General features: G+C 37.1%; 1 protein-coding gene across 1 annotated transcript in view; it reads right to left on the minus strand.

The window, feature by feature from the left end:
* The window catches only part of TNIP3 (TNFAIP3 interacting protein 3), a 36,225-nt gene extending 29,198 nt beyond the window's left edge, over positions 1-7,027 (minus strand). Inside the window, exons 1-4 of the mRNA XM_077752787.1 lie at positions 6,947-7,027; positions 3,265-3,345; positions 1,549-1,614; positions 1-121 (exon numbers count right to left, since the gene is read on the minus strand). Of these exons, the coding sequence (XP_077608913.1) occupies positions 1-121; positions 1,549-1,614; positions 3,265-3,345; positions 6,947-7,012 (334 nt within the window). The 5' untranslated portion in view covers positions 7,013-7,027. The remainder of the gene's footprint in view (positions 122-1,548; positions 1,615-3,264; positions 3,346-6,946) is intronic.
* Between the last annotated feature and the right edge of the window lie 13,081 nt (positions 7,028-20,108).

A 20,108-nucleotide genomic window follows, 5' to 3' on the forward strand; every position in this document is an offset into this window, starting at 1 on the left:
GCAGCAGCTGGCGGGTCTGGTCGTGAAGCCGGTCGCTCTCTCTCTGACTCTGAAGCCGCTCTTTCTCCTGCGAGCTGAGGAATCTTTCTGCGGCGTCCAGTTTCATTTTCAGCTCTGCGACCTGAGGAAGTCGTATACACAATGTGGCAGACACTGCTTCTGAAATTCACACCCCCTCCCGCCGCCGGATTTATTCCCCCACCCCGCGCCCTCAGGGACAGACACGCCCCCACTCCTGGGCGGCCCCGAAGGAGAGGTTCTGTCTCCCACCAGCCTTAGCAAAGGTCAGAACCTGTGCACTTGAGAAAGAGCTTCCACTACCGGAAAAAGTAAACACCGAAACAGCCTTCAGCCCCTTCCCTCCTTTCTCCAAACCACACCACTTCCGAGAGAATGAAGATTTATATTTTAGACGGGGACGCTTCTGGGCCTGTCATTCTATTCCTAACTCTCAAAATGTGACTTTCCTGACCTGAAATGGGCATCCAGGGATTAGGGGGTAAGTGAATATGCCTGGGCCAGAGAAAAACAGACATGGCATTTACTTTCTCAATAATTTGCAATGCTTGACCCCCTACGAAATGCCAAGCTAGTCCTCAGAGCGATGACGATACAGTAAGAGAGGCCTTAGAAAAGGGTGCCTCATCAAAAATGGGAATTATGCCCATTGTTAACTCAGGGTCTTCACACACCTGCAAGCCGTTCTTCCTGAGCAGCTTCCACATTTTCTTTGGGACCAGGTACTTTAAAATTTGGAGACCCAAAAGCTGCCCCAGACTGAATATAACAGGCCTGGTGTATTGGGAACATTATCCTGCACTTACTAAAATCAATACTTCAGTGTATCAAAATGGGGAAGAAGAGAGCAACACTGCTCTATTACTCACTTGTGGTCAAGTTTCTTAATTCTGAATTATTTAGGGGAATTTACTTTCTCCTTTTTTTTAAAGTAAAATAATTTAAATTACAAATTGACTTTACCTATTAAAAGATATTCTCTCCAAAAAGTTCTTTCTCATCAAAGCAAAAGATTCTTGACAGAGAACATACTTTAGGGGGAGGAGGGAATACCCCACTCTCCCTCAGGCTTTCACTGTTACCATTGTTTACTTCTTTATCTGTGGAAATAGCTGATGGTATCTAATTAAAGAATTAGAGAAATAGCCTTATATAAAACAGTATGAACTTTAAGCCATCTCTTACCTCACATATAACCTTGTGTATTTATGACTGCGAGTAACAAATCCAAAACAGGATAATCCGTGAGCTATGATGAATGTGCCTAAGAGCTCTAGAGACATCTCTAATGTCTAGAAGCTATTTTTAGTACCTTTTTTTTTTACCATGCTCAAGATAATTTGCTGATATCCTTCATTAATCTTCAGTATCAAGAGACCAATAATGCACTCAGCACCTTCCCCCTACCCCATCATTTTTCAGCAGTTGGCTAGCCACATGAATCCTTCAGCTGAAATCAGTGAGAATCTTCACAGACTTGGTCCTCCAGCTTACTGATCTAAAGCAAATACTAAACAGAGAGGTGTTTACCTTTCGTTCATATAAGTCTTTCATACTTCTAAATTGCTGATCCCATTGCTGGTTAACTTCCAGGAGCTGAAATTATTAAAATTTGGTAAATCAATATGGATTTCTGCCCACTTAGAAATTGGGCCAAAATGAAATCATTTTGGGGGGGCTAGTAAGATTTGGCAAGCCATGGTTGAACACAGTATTCCTTCCACCAAGTTCTTATAGGGCTGGGATAATTGAATTGAGCACACTTTCCTTATTTTCATAACTGGCTCACATATGAAAAACCTTTTAGTCTTAGGTACATCTTGACTCGTCAGATGAACCGTTTATTAGCAACTTTCATTTGTGCTTAGTCATTTGAAATTTTCATCTTTGATTAACCCAATCAATCTGGTAGAACTTTTTGAGTATGAATGGTTTTCTATAAGATTTATTAATATATGAAGGGTCTTTTTTTCAAATCTTTCCATATTTTTCTATGTGCTTACATTGATTATTATAAAGAAACATTTCTTCCAGCTTTTCCACAGCAGGATTTATATTAACAATTTCCAAATCCCAATAACTTATCATCATGTGCTTGTAATATTGTGCTTTTAAAAATCAACACATGATTTGTAATGTGTATGCATGAAGGCATATCACCTTTTTGAAAGTGTAGATTTTCAAGGAATAATAGTTTTATCATAAGAATATTTAGAAATAATTTAGACAGTAATTTAGAAGCATTAAAATTATGTGCTAAATGAAAGGAAGAAAATACACTATGACCTGTGTTTTAGTTTTCTTGTAGGGGAAGTCTGTAACTTCCTACATAAAGAGAAATTCCAACACTTTCAATATGGGACAGAGATCAAGAAGATAGTTACAATGACTAAAAGGAAGCAATATATTCTCCTAATTATAAAACAAAATATCTAATCCAGACAGGCAGTCACTAGGTAAATCTTATGCTGGAAAGAGATATGGGTTTTAGTATAAACTATATTACATTATTATATAAAGATATCTGATCACTTGGCATTGGTAACATTATCCTGCTATAGTTCAATAATTTTCCAGAGGGATATAATAATTTTATGCAATATCAAAGAGGAGTAGAAGGTACCATACAGAAGAACATGAAGGATATAACATATATAATGGTTTAGGAAAGGAAATTAAAAATTGACAACATTCATGTGCTAAAATTGTTACACTTTTCACTTCTTCGTCTTCAAGAAGAATAAATAGGTTCTAACATTCATTAAACTCAGAAAAACAGAATTCATAATAATATCCATCACATTCCTAATGGCATTTTATAAACAAAAAAAATTTTTAATAATACTTAACGCCTATGTGGTTGGATACTCAGTTCATGAAGTCATAGCACCTAAGTCAATTACACTTAAAGGCTTTCACAGTTTGAGTTTCCAGGTATGTCAAGTTGCAAGGCATAAGGCACATGTGATAAGCTCACATAGTCCATGGAAAAAACATCTAAGTTTTGAGAAAAATTAAGATTATGATTATTGGATTTATGACTTTGTCACTTTTCATTCATTTACACAAACACTGAGAGTCTGGGTAAAAGAAATGTAGGTGAATAAGAAAAAAGCACTTGCTCTCAAAATAATGCAGTCCAAAATCCTAGAGATAAATAGTGTGACCCAGTGACAAAAATAACTCTATTTTATTCTCAGCATTAACTCATGATACATGTTGTTTCAACTAATGTTTGTAAATTACCTCTTTTCTCTGTTTTTCCAAGCACCTTATCTTTTGTTCAAGAGAACTTGTCAAGTTCTTTCTGCTTGATGATTGATCGTGCTTAAAAAAAAAAAAAAGAAAGAAAGAAAGGGAAAGAGTGAAATAAAATAGTCTATAAAATAAGCAGGAGAAATATTGTCCTTCACAAACCCCATGCATTTGGCCAACTGTCCTATTGTGATTTGTAAAAATATCTTATTCTAGGGGTAACAATCCTCACACCATTATTCCGTCATAGAGACCTGTTGATGGAGAAGCATTGTATTGTATTTCAGATTCCTTTATATGAATTAATTAACAAAATTTATACATTAGGCAAATGAGAAATTAGGATTTTATGAATTTGGATTTCAATCATTTGCCCCAAAAATGGAAATTCAAAGTATAATGCTTATAGAAATCAAGTAAATTTCATGGATACATTTAGCATATTTACATAGTAGTAAGCATTTCTAAAAAGTCATTTCTGTAGACATGTCCATATCTGAAGAGTGGCCCTAGCAAAAGCCAGAGGAATAACAGAATCATTAAGAAAAACAGACCAATACATAAAACTAAAAGGCAGCAAATCCATTCTAAGACTATAATGAATTAGCTACCTCAGTGTCCTTCATACAGTTATATTATAGAGAGGTTATAGATTACCTGGTATTGTGCAATTTTAACCAGCCCTTTGAATAAAGCCAGCAAGTTATAAGTTTAGATAAATAATAAATTATTGGCACAATGAAAAAGTTAACCACCTTTCTTTTCATGCCCCCCTCCCCTCCCCCCAGTGTTGGAGGTATTTATTTAAAGAAAGCACAAAAGCTCTGGAAACTGTAGGCTATCTGTCTAAATGGACCACCAACAAAGCTCACTTAAGTGCTGTTTTCTCTATAGTAACTCAATAGTCTTGTTACCATCTCATCTCTGAATCATATAAACAGTACAACAAATCTGGTGGTGAGGGGAGTCCTAAATCTGCTGCTTAGTTTCAAGCTCAATAGTTATGGAGATTAATTAGATATTCATGAACAATTAAATACTTTCAAAACATGTTGGCTTTTGCCAAAAGCATTTACAGGAAATGTTTTTGTACAATCATCATGGGACTTCAAGGACTTTTTTCATCAGAAATGATTTATAAAGCTATTTTTCTATCTTTTCTTTACTTGCCTATGTCTCACTCAATTTTTTAGGGCTGGATATTATTTTACATCTTGATAGAAGCTGTCCTTAGTTTTTTTTAGCTTCTTCCTAGACCCATGTACAGTTAAGACTTCATTTTATTTTATTTTTTAATGTTTATTTATTTTTGAGACAGAGTAGAGACAGAGCATGAGTCGGGGAGGGGCAGAAATAGAGGGAGACAGAATCCAAAGCAGGCTTCAGGCTCTGAGCTATCTGCACAGAGCCTGACATGGGGTTCAAATGAGCTGTGAGATCATGACCTGAGCTGAAGTCAGACACTCAACTGACTGAGCCACCCCCAAGACCTCTTTTTAAAAGAGATATTCTTCTGTGGGTCTATAAATTCAGAATTAATTTATTTGCTTCTGACCTCAAATAACTGGTTTAAGCTGAGTTCTCGAAGTAACATCAAAATCCAGATGACAAATATGTTGGGTCTTAAAATTGGGCTTTCCTTTTTAGGAAGGCTAGCCTCATTCTGGATCAGAACAGACTGAATATTAGGTACCTTTGATCTGGAAAATGCTGTAAGCCAACTGTATCTTGTGTGACCTGACCTCAGCATCGCAGAGGTACAGTGAGACCAGATTCCAGATCAGTGGTTCTTAGAACAAGAACATGTAAAAGTTACTGTGGAAGCTTGCTAAACATAGGGAGGGGCCCACGGACACTGAAATATAAGTTCTGAAGAGAGAGTCATAGCACCTCCATTTTCTTCTTAATAGACTTTATTTTTTAGAGCAGTTTTAGGTTCACTGGAAAATCTAGTGGAAGGTACAGAGTTTTCCCATATGCCTGCTACCCCCACACCTGCACCTTTATCAACATCTCCCACCAGAGTGTTACATTCATTAAAATTGATGAACAGTTATTGACACACCACCCAAATCCATAGTTTACTTTAGGGTTCATTCTTAGTGTGGTACATTCTAGGAGTTTGAACAAATGTTTAAGGACATGATAGTATCATACAGAATAGTTTCACTGCCCTAAAAATCCTCTGTGTTCAGCTTATTTATCCCACTTCTTTTTTAAATAAATTTCACAGGTTATAGTGATTCACACGAAAGTTCAAGGTTCTCCTATTTCAGACCATGCTTGGGAACACAGATTTGGGGTCCTTAAAAAGTCCCCTCGCTATTTGTGATGTAGACAAAAAAAATCTGTGTCCAGCAAACATTTGTATGACCGAGCCTTCTGGGAATCCAGATTTTTTTTTTTTTTTTGGCCATATATAACTTTCTCTGGAAAGAAATAGTAAAACATTTGGACTTTGATTTTTTATTTATGAATAAGAGTTACTGAAAAGCTAGATACTAAATCTGCAAGTGAGAGAGAGAAAGCACAGTAATAAGAACTGCTAATAAGTCATAAATGTATCCCAGGAGTTTCTCTGGAGATTAATCAACAATTTTACCGAGTTTCATATGTCTCAGGTATGTATTAAAATAGAGTAAAGTCAATCAAACACAAAATTTGGGGAGAATTTTTCATTTACATTTGCTTTGCTTTTCAGTTGCTAATGAAGATATCTGATGTTTCCATAAATACAAAGATTTTTAGTCATTGGTTCTACTAAGAGCTCCACTTACAGGACAATTATTCCTTATATAGTGCAATCTGTGTTTAAAATGTGTGGGCATTTCTTTCTCATTTACCATAACACCGGGACCAACTTCTAAGATACTCAATTCTGACACCACAAAATTAAGTATCTAAAGAACAAAAGAGTTCCCTTAATTTGCTATCATACCTTGGTTATCTCTCAATAAAACTTTTAGAAAGAACACTCATTCATTCATTCATTCAGTTGGGTAAGTATCTGTCGCAGTAACCAGTAACCAAACAAAAACTATGGTATTCATTGTACATACATAAATATTTTACTATGGATTCTCTTTCTATAATACGTTCTACTTCCAACTATACCAATTTTTTTTTTTACATTTTACATTGAACCAGATTTCTCTAAATCAAGAGCAAATTATGGAGCCCACAGAACTGGTGAGTTACAAGGACTTTGGACAGGATTTAATCTCACTTTGTGAAAGAAGAAATGGAGGTCAGAGGGATTAGAGGAAATGCAGTAGTTACCCAGATACTTTTTCCTCCTTAAATAACATTGATTAAAACAGAGCAGAGGGGTGCCTGGATGGCTCAGTCCATTGAGCATCCAACTTCAGCTTAGGTCATGATCCTGCTGTTAGTGAGTTTGAGCCCCTAGTCTGTGCTGACAGCTCAGAGCCTGGAGCTTGCTTCAGATTCTATTTCTCCATCTCTCTCTCTATCCCTCCCCATCTTGTGCTCTCTCTCTTTCTCTCTCTTAAAAATAAATAAACATTAAAAAATTTTTTAAAAATACAGAGCAGATATTATCTAAAGAAAGCACACTAGCCATTTCTACTCTTATTCATCATTGCATAATTAACCATAAGAAATCAATTGATACTAGATACGGTCAATTCTTCCCCTAGAAATGCATTCTTACCTCTTCATGCTCGGTAGAACTTTCTGCAGCACTCATTCTAGTTGTGCCTTGTACACAATGTGCCATGGAAGCTGTTTTTCCTGGAGTCTTGGAAGACAGAAAGAAAATGTCTCTTGCAGTATCTTTTAAAGCGAAACCAAATACACAAAATTTTTAAAAGACCACACTGTTAACTCATGGTAGAAAATAACAACAATTGTTTTTCGTTAAAAATGAACAGAAGTGACTCTGTACATGAATTACACAGAATAAGTTTATAAGCACAGTATCTGTGACTTTAACTTTTCTTCTCTTCCAAATAGGGATTTCCCAGGATGTCTCAAGTAGGCAGGCTGTGACTAAGAGAGGGGCCATTAGCCTTGCTATGGTATGTAAATTGTCATTCTTCCCTTTACTGGCAGTTTCTCCCACTGGAGGAGGAAGTTACCACAGAAAGCCTGGGCAAACCAAGTCTTTCCTCAGTAGCCAAACTGCCATAACTTCATTGTATTTCCCAGAGAATTAGGTAACTGTTGACTTTTTGACAACTCGATTACTTGCTTCCCTGAAGGCAAGATTTTCTGGCAGTGCCTTCTAACTGTGAGCTTAGCTGTGTGGAACTTAATGAGTCATATGTAATTCAGTACATGCTACTAATTCCTATGGAACTAAAGGAGAAAATTCAGTATAACAAAAATGGGCATTGTTTGGAAAGCTAATCTTTCACATTGGCAGAAAGTTTAAACTTGCTTCTCAAGTTTAAGGCTGTCTTGACCGTAGGTTAAGTCCAGATTTCTCCATGATCCATTTGCAGTTCAATCCTTTTTATTTTGTACTAATATTTTAATGTTAATGAGTTGACTCATCATTTTATAGGGCACTGAGGTAATGGAATACTGGGTAATGCAGTGAGGTAATGGAATACTGGGTAATTGCAGCTACGTAAATGGGTCATGGTAGAGCAGAAGACCTCATTCCAGACTTGGAGGAGAGGGGGCACAAAAGAGCCAGGAATACAGAAAGAAAAGAATGTGTTGCTGAAGGAAGTAAAGAAAGAATTTATAGTCAATCACTTAATTTACACTTTTCTTTACACCTTCCTATGAGATAGTCACTTGTGTGAGAGATAAATCCTACAATTCCTGAGATTCAAACTCTTTAAGAGAGAACCGTGGGTGTCTAAGATTTGGATGTTGTCTTTTTTTTCCTACTTCATATCTAGCACTACTTTCCAACTCTCCTTGTGCCCCAGCCATCCTGAATCCCCTTCATTTCCTGAAATAGGCCATGTACCTACCACCTGCTGCTTTCTCTGGCTGGAACATCCCCCTGTCTGGGCCGCCTCCAACCAGTTGACCTGGGAAATCTGCCTAATGCTTCTTTTACCCCCTAACCTTATTTGACCTCCTTTTACCAACCAAGCAGAGCCTTTACTTAGCATTTACATAGTTTATTTATATGTTTCCATATTCACCTCTGTATCTACACACAGCACGTATTCATACATTCTGCTGAATGAATAAATTGATGAATATCTACATGCCACATTTACAGACTTTTTGCCGTGTATATATGTGTACATGGTTTTGTTTTCTGCTAGTTTCTTGGTCTGGTTTGGGGATACATTTGTGAAATGGAGTGATATTTCCTTAAGGCAATATTCAAAAATGCAGGTGGGAATCAAATTGTTCTGGTTTCTAAAAGTAAGAGTTACAACTCACATATGATCTGATTTTAGAGAATATAAGGAGAGATTTCCTGAACACTGACACTTCATTAACACTAAAACCTCCTCATCAAAAAAGAAAAATAAAACTATAACATAAAAATATTTTCTTCCATGGGCACCTGGGTGGCTCACTCAGTTAAGTGTCTGACTTCAGGTTAGATCATGATCTCATGGTCCATGGGTTCTAGCCCCACATTGGGCTCTATGCTGACAGCTCAGAGCCTGGAGCCTGCTTCAGATTCTGTGTCTCCCTCCTTCTGCCCCTCTCTGCTCCCACTCTGTCACTCTCTCTCTCAAAAATAAATAAACATAAAAAAATATTTTCTTCCAATTGCTGTCTCCCACACATAGTTATACATAGACAGAGATAGAGAGAAATAGAGGTAGAGATAAAGAGATAGAGGTGTATAGTTCAAGTTTCCCTTCAGCCGTATCTGTGTATTTGGTAGTAATAACCCAGTGGATGTGGTAACACTGACCTAAAGANATATAGTTCAAGGTTCCCTTCAGCCGTATCTGTGTATTTGGTAGTAATAACCCAGTGGATGTGGTAACACTGACCTAAAGAATTAGTTAGAAAGATCATTTCTTGCCAGAAAGTACCGTCTTTGGTCTTGGTATCTTTTGGGTCTCCTCTGTACAGTATCCTGATGCACACTCAACTGTTGTAGCACAGCATGGTGTGCTGCCTTCTATTGAATGGAAATCCTATACCACTGCATTTTTTCATTATAATTCCTTTATCTCCTGCTATGCAGTTTCACAGCAAGCAGATTATCCATTAGCTTCAGAGAGACATGTGATAATTTATAAATTAAAAATAACTCTTCTGGAGAACCCCAAGTTTGGTTTAAGAAGACAGGAGCTTGCACTAGGCCAGTCTTAGAAATAAACTGGACATTTTCTGTTACATATGCCCTTCTTACCTCACCTCCAGCCCTCTTATATGTGCTATGTACTTAAGAGTATGGCTTTTAAGGGTGCCTGGGTGGCTCAGTTGGTTGAGCATCCAACTCTTGATTTTGGCTCAGGTCATGATCCCACAGTCAGAGGATCAAGCCTTGCATTGAGCTCCATGCTGAGTGTGGAATCTGCTTGAGATTCTCTCCCCCCCCCCCCCCTCAAGCACTTCCCCATTTGTGCTCTATATCTCTCACAGAAAAAAAAGAAAAAAAGAGTCTGGCCTTCTGTCAAGCTCTGTTTTGTGAGAAGTCTTACGGGCTGCAATAAATCTCAGAGAAAAACACATATTCCCAAGGGGATTCTGAAGAGTTCTCATTTCTCAAGTCACTAAAATATTACACAGAGGAAAATAATTAACAAAGAGAGATATGGTGAAGAAAAAGTACCAACGAACTATCAGCCACTGGTTTGTAACTTTCATCTGAGTTGATAATAATTCTCTCAAAACTAGTCTAAGACAGATCATCACAGTTCTATAAATGCTTGGAGGCATTCTTTGTCAGGTAAAATAAACAGGCCCCCACCTTTTTTTTTTTTTCCATCCTTTTAGAATGAAGGTTGAAATCCTCTTTTGCTTCCTGAATCTATCTGCATGAATTTTTTTTTAAATTTTTTTTAATGTTTTATTTATTTCTAGGAGAGAGAGAGACAGCGTGAGCAGGAAAGGATCAGAGAGAGAGGGAGTCACAGACTGAAACAGGCTCCAGGCTCTGAGCTGGCAGTCAGCACAGAGCCCGATGCGGGGCTCAAACCCACGAACCGCGAGATCATGACCTAAGCGAAAGTCGGACGCTTAACCGACTAAGCCACCCAGGCGCCCCTGCATGACTTTTTTTTTTTTTAAGTGAGTGTGCTATCCAGGCAGGACTGAGAGCCTTGGTTGGTGACCAAAAAGGTCTGACTCTCAACTCAGGTCATCTAGATTCATATCTTGACTCTCCCATTCACTACTTGTGACTTTGGACATGATGCTTAAGGCCTTACTAAGGTGCAACTTCCACATTTTTAAATGAGAATAGTAATAGTGTCTTTCTCCTAGGGGCCCAATAGTGGTCTCCTTGCTACTTATGAGAATACATATAAAAACTTAGATACTACTACTAACAATATGATCTTAAGGATGGGGAACATTGATCAAATTATTTAGCAACAAATAATACGAAAAAAGGAATGGACCATCGATCATTTATGTTTCACTTGGCACTGAATGGATGCCAAAGGAAAATAAGCAAAGGTCCCTGCTTCCAATTAAATTAATGTGTATGCACATAACGTATATCTGCTTGCATGTAAGAATTCAGAGGAGAGAGAGCTTTTTCTCAGCCTTAATAGTTATGAAAGAAGTTACACTTCCTGCTGAGCCTTGAAGGTTGGATAGGATTTTGATAGATGTTAAAAGCTGAGGCATATTTCTGTAATGTGAGCAACATAAACAGAATGGAAATAGATAAACTTAAGTATGATGAATTCTAACAAGCCCACTGTAGCCAGAGTAGAGCTCATCTGTTGATTAGTATCAAATTTTGAAACCCTTTAAAATTCACATTAAGAAACTTTGAGATTATTGCATAGGTCAGTGAGAGCCACTGAAGATCCTTGAGAAAAGGAATTTTACATGATCAAAATAGCTTTTTCATAAAAATAAACCTGGATATATGTATGCATCACGTACCAAATGAGTGAGATTGACAACTGCAATACCACTTAGTAGATATTATCAAAAACAATATTTGAAATATTTAAGAGAGTGTGGGTAATCCAAATATTGACAAATCAGTTCATCTAGGGCACTCAGAATAAACAGTAAGATTCCTATATGAATTGCCTACTTGTCATCTGTATCTGGATTTCTCTCTTTCTCTGCTTGCATAAAACCTATTTCCTGATCTTCCCCATAAAACTTGTCTTTCCCAAAGTCAATGGTGATTTTCATGCTCTATATTACAAATCTTGGAATTGATATATTTGCTTCCTCTTTCTCTCACAACCTGTATCCAATTTATCTGAGCATTTTGCAGGCACTTCAGAAGTATACCAGAAAGGAGAGCAGCAGCACATCGGCACGAGACCCAATTTAATGACAGAGTGTCAAGGTGAAATAAACATGCTTTTTAATAACTTTTTGAAAATGGGAACTTTAGTGTTTGTGTCCTGGCTTTATTCATTTGAAAATTTTTAGAGAACATCCAATAGGGGCTGAAATCTGTCTTCATGTCACATCCTACCTCTATGTTTACTAGTTATGTCACCTTGGGCAAGATGCTCAGCATCTTTGGACTGATCAAGCTACCCACATCCCTTATGTGGATTATTGCAATAACCTAACAGCCTCTGTGCTTCACTACTGCTCCCCTCCCCAATCTATTATCAATATAGTAGCTATTGTGAGTCTTTAAGAATGTCATTTCATGTCACTTCTTTGCACGAAACCTTTCAGCGACTTCTCCTCTCACTCAGAGATGAAAGCACACCTCTGTAGAGTGCCCCACAAGACTGAACACTAACCCATGGTTCTCTGACCTCTTTCTCAGTATTCTTCCCTTTGCTCACTCTGTTCTGGCTCCTGTCCACACTGTTGCCCCATGAACTGTCATGAACCCTCCTTGTTCATTCTGCCTAGAACTATCTTTTCCCCAAATATCCATATGGCTCATCCCCTCACCTTCAATAGGTTAAATTCAATTGCTTAAATGTTACCTGTTTCTTGAGTTCTTATCTGACCTCGCAATTTAAAAATTGTTCTCCATCCCAGCAGTTTCTATCTACTTTTCCTGCTGTATTTTTCCATAGTACTATATATAAGATACTATATATTTTTCTTCTTTGTTGCTCTCCACCATTAGAACGTAAACTTCATTGATAACAATTTTGTCTCTTGTGTTCATTCCATATTTCTCAAATTTGAAATAGTGCCAATTATTTTGGTGCCTACTCATGTACACATAATGTTCAGACACACATCAAGGCTCCTCCCTACCCAACACTATATCAAGAATATTCCTGAATCAGCTGTCTTCTTAAGAGATTATAAAAGATCTAAAGATCAGAAATTTCATCTTAGTCTCAAAACTAGTAAATCACCTCTCTTTCAGACCCAAACCTGGGCTTGGACGAAGAGAGTTGGTTGAGAGAGGGATCCCAAATCCTATAACTTCATGGGGATAAATGCTTTTGTCTCTCCAGCCTGCAACACTGAAGCAATTTTTTCATGAAATTTAGAAATGTTGCTTGAAGCCTGTTTCCATTATACACTTTTAGTTTTTAGTGAATATCAGATACATCTTAGGGCAAATTGGCTTTTGCCAACTAGTCTGTAGTCTTTGTAAAATTGCAGACTTTATGCAACTTCCATGTCTGAAGATGTCTCAGCACTGCACAAAGCATTAAACAATCTGAGCCAGTTTGACCATCGGTCCCTTTTTGAAGTCTCCCCTGGCCCTTCAGAGCAGTGTGAATTACTTCCTCCTTTGTGATCCCAGGGTGCTCTGTGACATATAACTTCCAGCATTTACAGTAAAACAGTCAAAAATTTTATGTACCTTTCTTTTCTGTGAGGCTGTAAGCTTCTTGAAGGTAGGGTCAATTTTTATCACTTGAACATTGGGAACTAACATAGTACCTTCAGAGTTCAGAGTAGTGATACTATTCATTTTTATTGAATGAATCGGTTTATGCATGAATTTTCAGCAGGAAATCATAGCACATTTCTGCTTCTCAGATTACAGCTCAGAGAAGAATGACCACAGTGATACACAAAGTTACATATTTTGCCTCAAAATAAAAAAAAAGATCAAGTAGGAATATCAAAGCAATTTTTTTACAAACGGTTCTATTTCAGTCTATTTTCTATTCATTCACTTTATATGTAAATACTTTATCCTTCCCTATTTTGGTTATATGATCTATCTATATTTCTATCTATATATCTATATCTACATATCTATATGTACGTCCATAAAACTCCTCCTTTAAACTTTTTACTCTTAGTCTTGGTTACTATTTAATAACTAATCAATATAAATAATTGTACAAGCTATGGGGGGATTTTTGTTATTTTTAATGTTTATTTATTTATTCTGAGAGATAAAGAGAGCATAAGTGGTGAAGGAACAGAGAGAGAGGGGGAGAGAGAATCCCGAGCAGACTCTATGCTCAGCGTGGAGCTAGATCTAGGGCTTGATCTCTCCACCATGAGATCACACCTGAGCCAATATCAAGAGTTAGATACTAACCCACTGATCCAGCTAGGTGCCCCACTATGGGGGAATTCATATAAGGCATAAATATGGTCTTCAATAATATTTCCTAAGTGTGCACAGTGCTTTTTACATCTTAGGAGATAAATTAATATCTTGAAGTATTAACTGATGATCCCTCCAAATGAACAATGCTCTTTGTTTTATGTAACTAATCCTTTCTTTGCAGGGCTGATTAAGTTTGCTGTAAATACCAAGGGAGAAACAGCCTTTTGTTGAAAACAGACTCTCCAAACTCTGGACCAAAGACCAACTTTGAAAACCAAACCTTTGAATTGCAAAAGCTAATATATTTTTTCTGAAAATTATGTTAAAAATTTTAAAGACAAATTCCTTTCATGCAGTTTATTTTGAAATGCCTCAAAAAATAACAGGGATTGATTGATGCCAAAAGGGGTGAGTAGGTGGATAGATGTGTGGTAAACAAGTAGAGAAAAAACATTAGTGGCAACATTTAAGTGCTGGACATACAGGTGTATATTATAAAATCCTTTCAACTTGGCTCTTTATTTGAAACTTTCAGAATAAAATGTCTGAGAAAAAGTCAGAATCCAGGCATAAATTCCATTAACAACACATAGAAAAGATGGTAAATGAAAAGTCAATCTAACCTATTCCTTATCTCTTCCCCCCAACCCTCATTGAATAATAGGGAAAGTCTTCATGGCTTAAGGGAAATGAGAAAAGATCAGAGTAGAAGAGTATCTGGATGGTTGTGAGGGCTCATGAAGAAATGGAGCCCTATTCCCCTATTTCTAAGGACTCATCCATCATCTATCCAATTGCCCAGATTGAACAACAAAGAGCAGAGAGCTTCAGCCTCACCCCTTGGATGAATCCTGGGGAAAAGGCAAGTCTTGAAGAGAATTTCTCTATACCATCATGGTATCCTGCTGAGACTTTGTGGCATGTCTAGGTAGAGAGGTCCTGAGACACCGCAGCTTCAGAGTGTTGTGGAAGCAGAACCAAAAATTTGCTCCTGTCTTGAGAGGAATGCAAAGGTGGTTAACTGAGGAGGATGGAATATTTCCCAATGGCTCTGAGACATGGAAGCTTGAGTGACTGCAGTGAAGATATAGGCCAATGAGAAGACCATAAGGAATACTTTAGATTAGTGCCAATGGCATCATGAGATGGTGGATTATTGAAGGCTAAATGTTTTCACCCTAAAGTTGCCGGAAAAATACAGGACTTCCAGATAAATTTGGATTCCAGATAAGGTTTTTGTTTTTGTCTTTTTTGTATAAGTATGCCCCATGCAATATTTTGTTGTTTGTCTGAATTTCAAAGTTAATTGGGTATCCTGTACTTTTTTTTGCTACATCTGACAACCCTATTCCACCTGGATTACTTCACAAAATCTGCTTCACAGACCCTAGTTTCCATTATGGGGAGAAGGAGGGAAAGGAGAGAGGTTTTGCAATATAAAACTGCCTAAGAAAACAATAAAATGGCTGACATTTTCTGTAGCCAAACAGATTAACTTATCTTCTAAGAGATAAAATGGGGGTCCTAGACAGAAGCAAAATTCAGTTTAGGAAAAAATATATATATATATAATATATAATAAATGTAATAATAAAGCATAATAATAGAATACAGAATATATTATATATAAATATTTAATATGATAAATATACTAATAAGTATATATATTATATATATAATTTTGCACACATGAGCTCTGTAGTTGGGAATATTTGCTTTTAAAAAAATTTTTTTAATGTTTTATTTATTTCTGAGAGAGAGACAGCATGAGCAGGGGAGGGTCAGAGAGAGAGGAAGATACAGAATCTGAAACAGGATCCAGGCTCTGAGCTAGCTGTCAGCACAAAGCCCGACATGGGGCTAGAACCCAGGAACCTTGAGATCATGACCTGACCCAAAGTTAGACGCTTAACCAGCTGAGCCACCCAGGCGCCCTGGAACATTTTATTTGCTTTAATTTGAACTTCGTAGCAGCCCTATGAGCTTGTCAGGAGAGGTATCTTTGATGGTAACAAAGATTAAGTTGAACTTTAGAGATGTTAACTGGCTTGCCCATGGTCACTACATGACAAGCTGGTAGCTAAACCCATACCAGAGTCCACTTAGTCCCCCAGGTTTACTCCCCTCAAAGAACCTATTAGCTATATGGGGGAGATATGAATAACACAGCTGAAAATTATTGCACAAAACATCATGTACTTGTTTAATGCAAGAGCCAGAGCTATCATTCAGGAAAGTATCAAGGGCATTGAGCTTTCTTGAGGTTTAGATATGAATTGGCTTGATCTCCAAGATTATATCCAAACAAAATCTTACCAATTTCCACCAATACTTGCCTAGAGATTAATATCTCCTATGAATAACTAGTTGTCAGAAAAGAGAAATTTAGCTTCCAAAAAACTGTAAGTCTATTTGAATTCAATTTTTTTCCCTTCTCAGCAAGGACATTAAATCCTTATCACTTCATATTAATGCAGATCACTTTATTTTTCTCATCCTTTGCTCATGTGTTACCTCAGTTTCATCCATGTATGCATTCTTATAACAAATATTTATTGATTATGGACTGGGGACTATGCTAAGTACTAAGATACAAAGATGCAAAACACAGACATGTCTTTCACATATTTTCTGTTTTTTAATTATAAATCTGAAGATCAGAGGGACCACTCCATTGATGATGGCATTGTTTCTGTGTCATTTCATAATTGCCTAGTAATTAGTTTGGACATTTCAGGTAGAAGAGACTACTTTATTCCTGAGACAGTACATTCCAACATCATGCACATAGATTTCGGTACTATTTTTAAATAAAAATATAACAATGTATAATTAAGAAAAATGCATGTGCATATAAAGATGATTCTGGAATTGGAGGAGCCTGTGGTGATAACTAGGTGGAAACACAGGTGATGCAAAGAGTATATATCAGGAGGGTTTTGTCTGAAAATGAGGCTGACTCAAAAGTATATATGCTAGTCTGGGGTGCTGGGTGGCTCAGTCGGTTAAGTGTCCAACTTCAGCCAGATTATGATCTCACAACTCCTGGGTTCAAGCCCCACATCCGGCTTTGTGCTGACATCTCAGAGCCTGGAGCTTGCTTTGGATTCTGTGTCTCTGTCTGCCCCTCCCCTGCTTGCATTCAGTTGTGTTTTTTTCTCTCTCTCTAAAAAATAAATAAACACTTAAAAAGTTTTAAAAAAAGAAAATATGAAAAATATAAAAATTGCAAATATTTTCCAATTGCTTTTTAATGATTTAAAGAAAATGTATTTTAAAAAGTAAAGCTTCCTCACTGGAAGGAAAAAAAAAAAGAATTGATCTCAGCTTTTGCTACTTATCCCAGAATCCTATAGGAAAAGACATCTATAAACTTTATGGGTCAAGCCTTATTTTCCCCATAAGTACAATATAAAGTAAAAAGAGTCTTAATACATTTCATCTAGAAGGTAGCTATTATAACAGTATGAGCATTCTTCAGTGAGAGTTGACAATGCCCACTTTGCTAGTACTTTTCCCATACTTGTGAAAGAAGTTGTTTCCAACCAAACTAGAAGTGGGAAGTCTTGCTTGAGAAAGAAGGCTTTTTGAGACATTAGATTCCAAAATCCAGCCAGGGTTTGGAAGTCCTTGTGAGTGATCTACAAACTGTCACACAACTAAACAGATCACAAAAATAAAGAACACATTTGTTAAACAACAACAACTCCTATGAACACATGATTCACAATGTCTCCTAAGCCAAATATTTCACTTCTTTAATACTATCACGAGTTTACAAACTTCTTTTTTTTATTATTTTTTAAACATTTATTCATTTTTGAGAGAGAGATAAAGTACAAATGAGGGAAGGGCAGAGAGAAAGGAAGACACAGAATCTGAAGCAGGCACCAGGCTCTGAGCTGTCAGCACAGCGCCTGACACAGGGCTCGAACCCACGAACCATGAGATCATGACCTGAGCAGAAGTCAGATGCTTAACCGACTGAACCACCCAGGTGCCCTGAGTTCACAAATTTCTTAATGCAGAGGCTAATGTTATTCTTCTTGCATAATAAAGAAGACATATCTAAAGTCTTTTTTTTTTTTTTCAAATTTGTGTACAGAAGTCTGGGAGAAGACAATCAAAGGCAGAGTAATAATTCTAAAAGGAAGGCTGACACCTTTGACCTGTTCTGTAGAAACATTGCCACTCTGAATTCTCTTCTTTCGCTTTGTAGACTCCTGGGTACCTTATATTCTTTTAATCAGTTGAAATTATAAAATCAATGATAGGTTCCATCCAGTTGTCACTCTTCACTCCAAGTCTTGGTGGCTTCCTCCAGCAGCCACCTGCCTCCACCCCAACTCCCACTTCGTGTTGTCAGGCTGCTCTTCTGGACCCATGTGATCTCAATTGGAGCTGCCAGGATTACCGTTTTCCCTGATGCAGAAGGAATACTCTTCCACCCATTGCTTCCATCTTTCAAAAGACAACTTTCCTCTTCCAGTTTTCTGTAACTCCCTTTCTTGTGGAACTTGAGGGAAATCTTCCCAACAATGGAATGAGCAACATTTGAGTAAGGAAAAGTGTTCTTCTCAAAAATGTCTCAGTTTATTGCTTCATTTCTCTTACCCCATAGAGAGCCTTTTGTCTAACAAGTGGATGCCTCTCAAAAATTAGGGAGAACTTTTGTCTCCATTCTTTTTTAAGAGTTCATTCTTGCATCTCAGAGTGCAGTTTTTGTTTACAGACCCACATCTCTGTTTTCTGTTGTGCCAGGTGATGTACTTTAAAATAGAGTTGAAGATGGGCATACACAGCAAGATCTCAGTATCTGGACATATACCTAATAATCATGTAGGCTTTAAAAATCCTTGTAATTAATGGAAGGAGGAATAAGTCTTAGATTAGCCATGGAATCACTTTAACTCTGGAGATATTTTTGAGAAACACAACTTGGCTTCTTTACTCACTAACCTGTTCAGTTCTGAAGTTCGATTATCCTTTTAGAATTAGAAGACCCCAAATTAATAGCTGAACTTATAAATGGAGAAAGATACATGGCTCATGTAAGTGACTTCACCCAGGTTGCCAACACTGAGCTTCAAACACAAGGCATGGCCGCTGAGCTACAATAGGCCTTCTTGGTGCCTGGGAACATGCAGGCAGAGCTTCGGTAGCCAACTATGCAGGCATTTCCTAATGAAGAGTTAAAAGATACTCACATAACAAGGCATATTTTTCTATTAGATAAAAAAGGATTAAAATATTCCAAAGCCACCACTACTGAAATTAGATTCAAAGAAGAAGCTACTCATTATATGAGAAAAAGGTAAAAAATAAAAAATAAAAATGGGGGGACTCAAACTCACCCTACTAGCAAAAAAGAATGATGATGGTTGTGGCAAAAATGCTACACTTGCTAGCTCTTTATATTTATGAAATGCTTTCACTTTTTCACTCACTTTATATTCTTTTCACAATCCATTTTACAAATGTGAAAATAAGATTTTGATCATCAAAATTTTATTTTGATCAAGAATACTTGCTTAGCTTTCAAAAAAGAGAAATAAGGAAGAGGAAATTAGTTTTTCGGTTTTTTTAACAATGTGGTTACAGAAAACGTGTGTCAACTTACTGTAGTTTGCAGGAAGTTTTTTCCTTTATTGTCTTTCCAAGTGTCATAAGTTTATATTACTCTCTGAATCATCGAAAGAATTTTCCCAGGGCTTTTTACATTGGGAAAAATGTCCAGATCTAGAATTTGTCCTCGGTTACTGGGAAATCCTCCCTCAACTTGTGCAGTTATTAAAAGCCAACTTGGGGTACTGCCTCTCAGTAAAAATCAGAAATAGAATCCAAAGACAAGACAAGTTTCTTAAGCAAATTCAGTTTTAGTGAATCTTCTTAAAATTTGGATAGTTTTCCTTCTTACTCCCAAGTTGCATCCTTGTTTCTAGGAATTACTGGAAATAGGGGCGATGGGCGGCTCAGTCAGTTAAGCATCTGACTCTTGATTTTAGCTCAGTCATAATCTCATGCTTCAAGAGATCAAGCCCTGCGTCAAGCTCCATGCTGACAGTGCAGAGCTTGCTTGGGATCCTCTCTCTCCCTCTCTCCTTTGTCTCTCTCCTGCTCTTTCTTGATCTCTCAAAATAAGTAAACTTAAAAAAAAAAAAGAATTGCTGGAAACGTATTTGTCCGAAAAATACATTTTAATTCTCTTCTCATTTTCTTTTGTATTTCAAGACCTACAATGATAGGG

This window comes from Crocuta crocuta, unplaced genomic scaffold (assembly GCF_008692635.1).
Source record: "Crocuta crocuta isolate KB4526 unplaced genomic scaffold, BGI_CrCroc_1.0 scaffold451, whole genome shotgun sequence".
In the NCBI taxonomy this organism is placed as follows: Eukaryota; Metazoa; Chordata; class Mammalia; order Carnivora; family Hyaenidae; genus Crocuta; species Crocuta crocuta.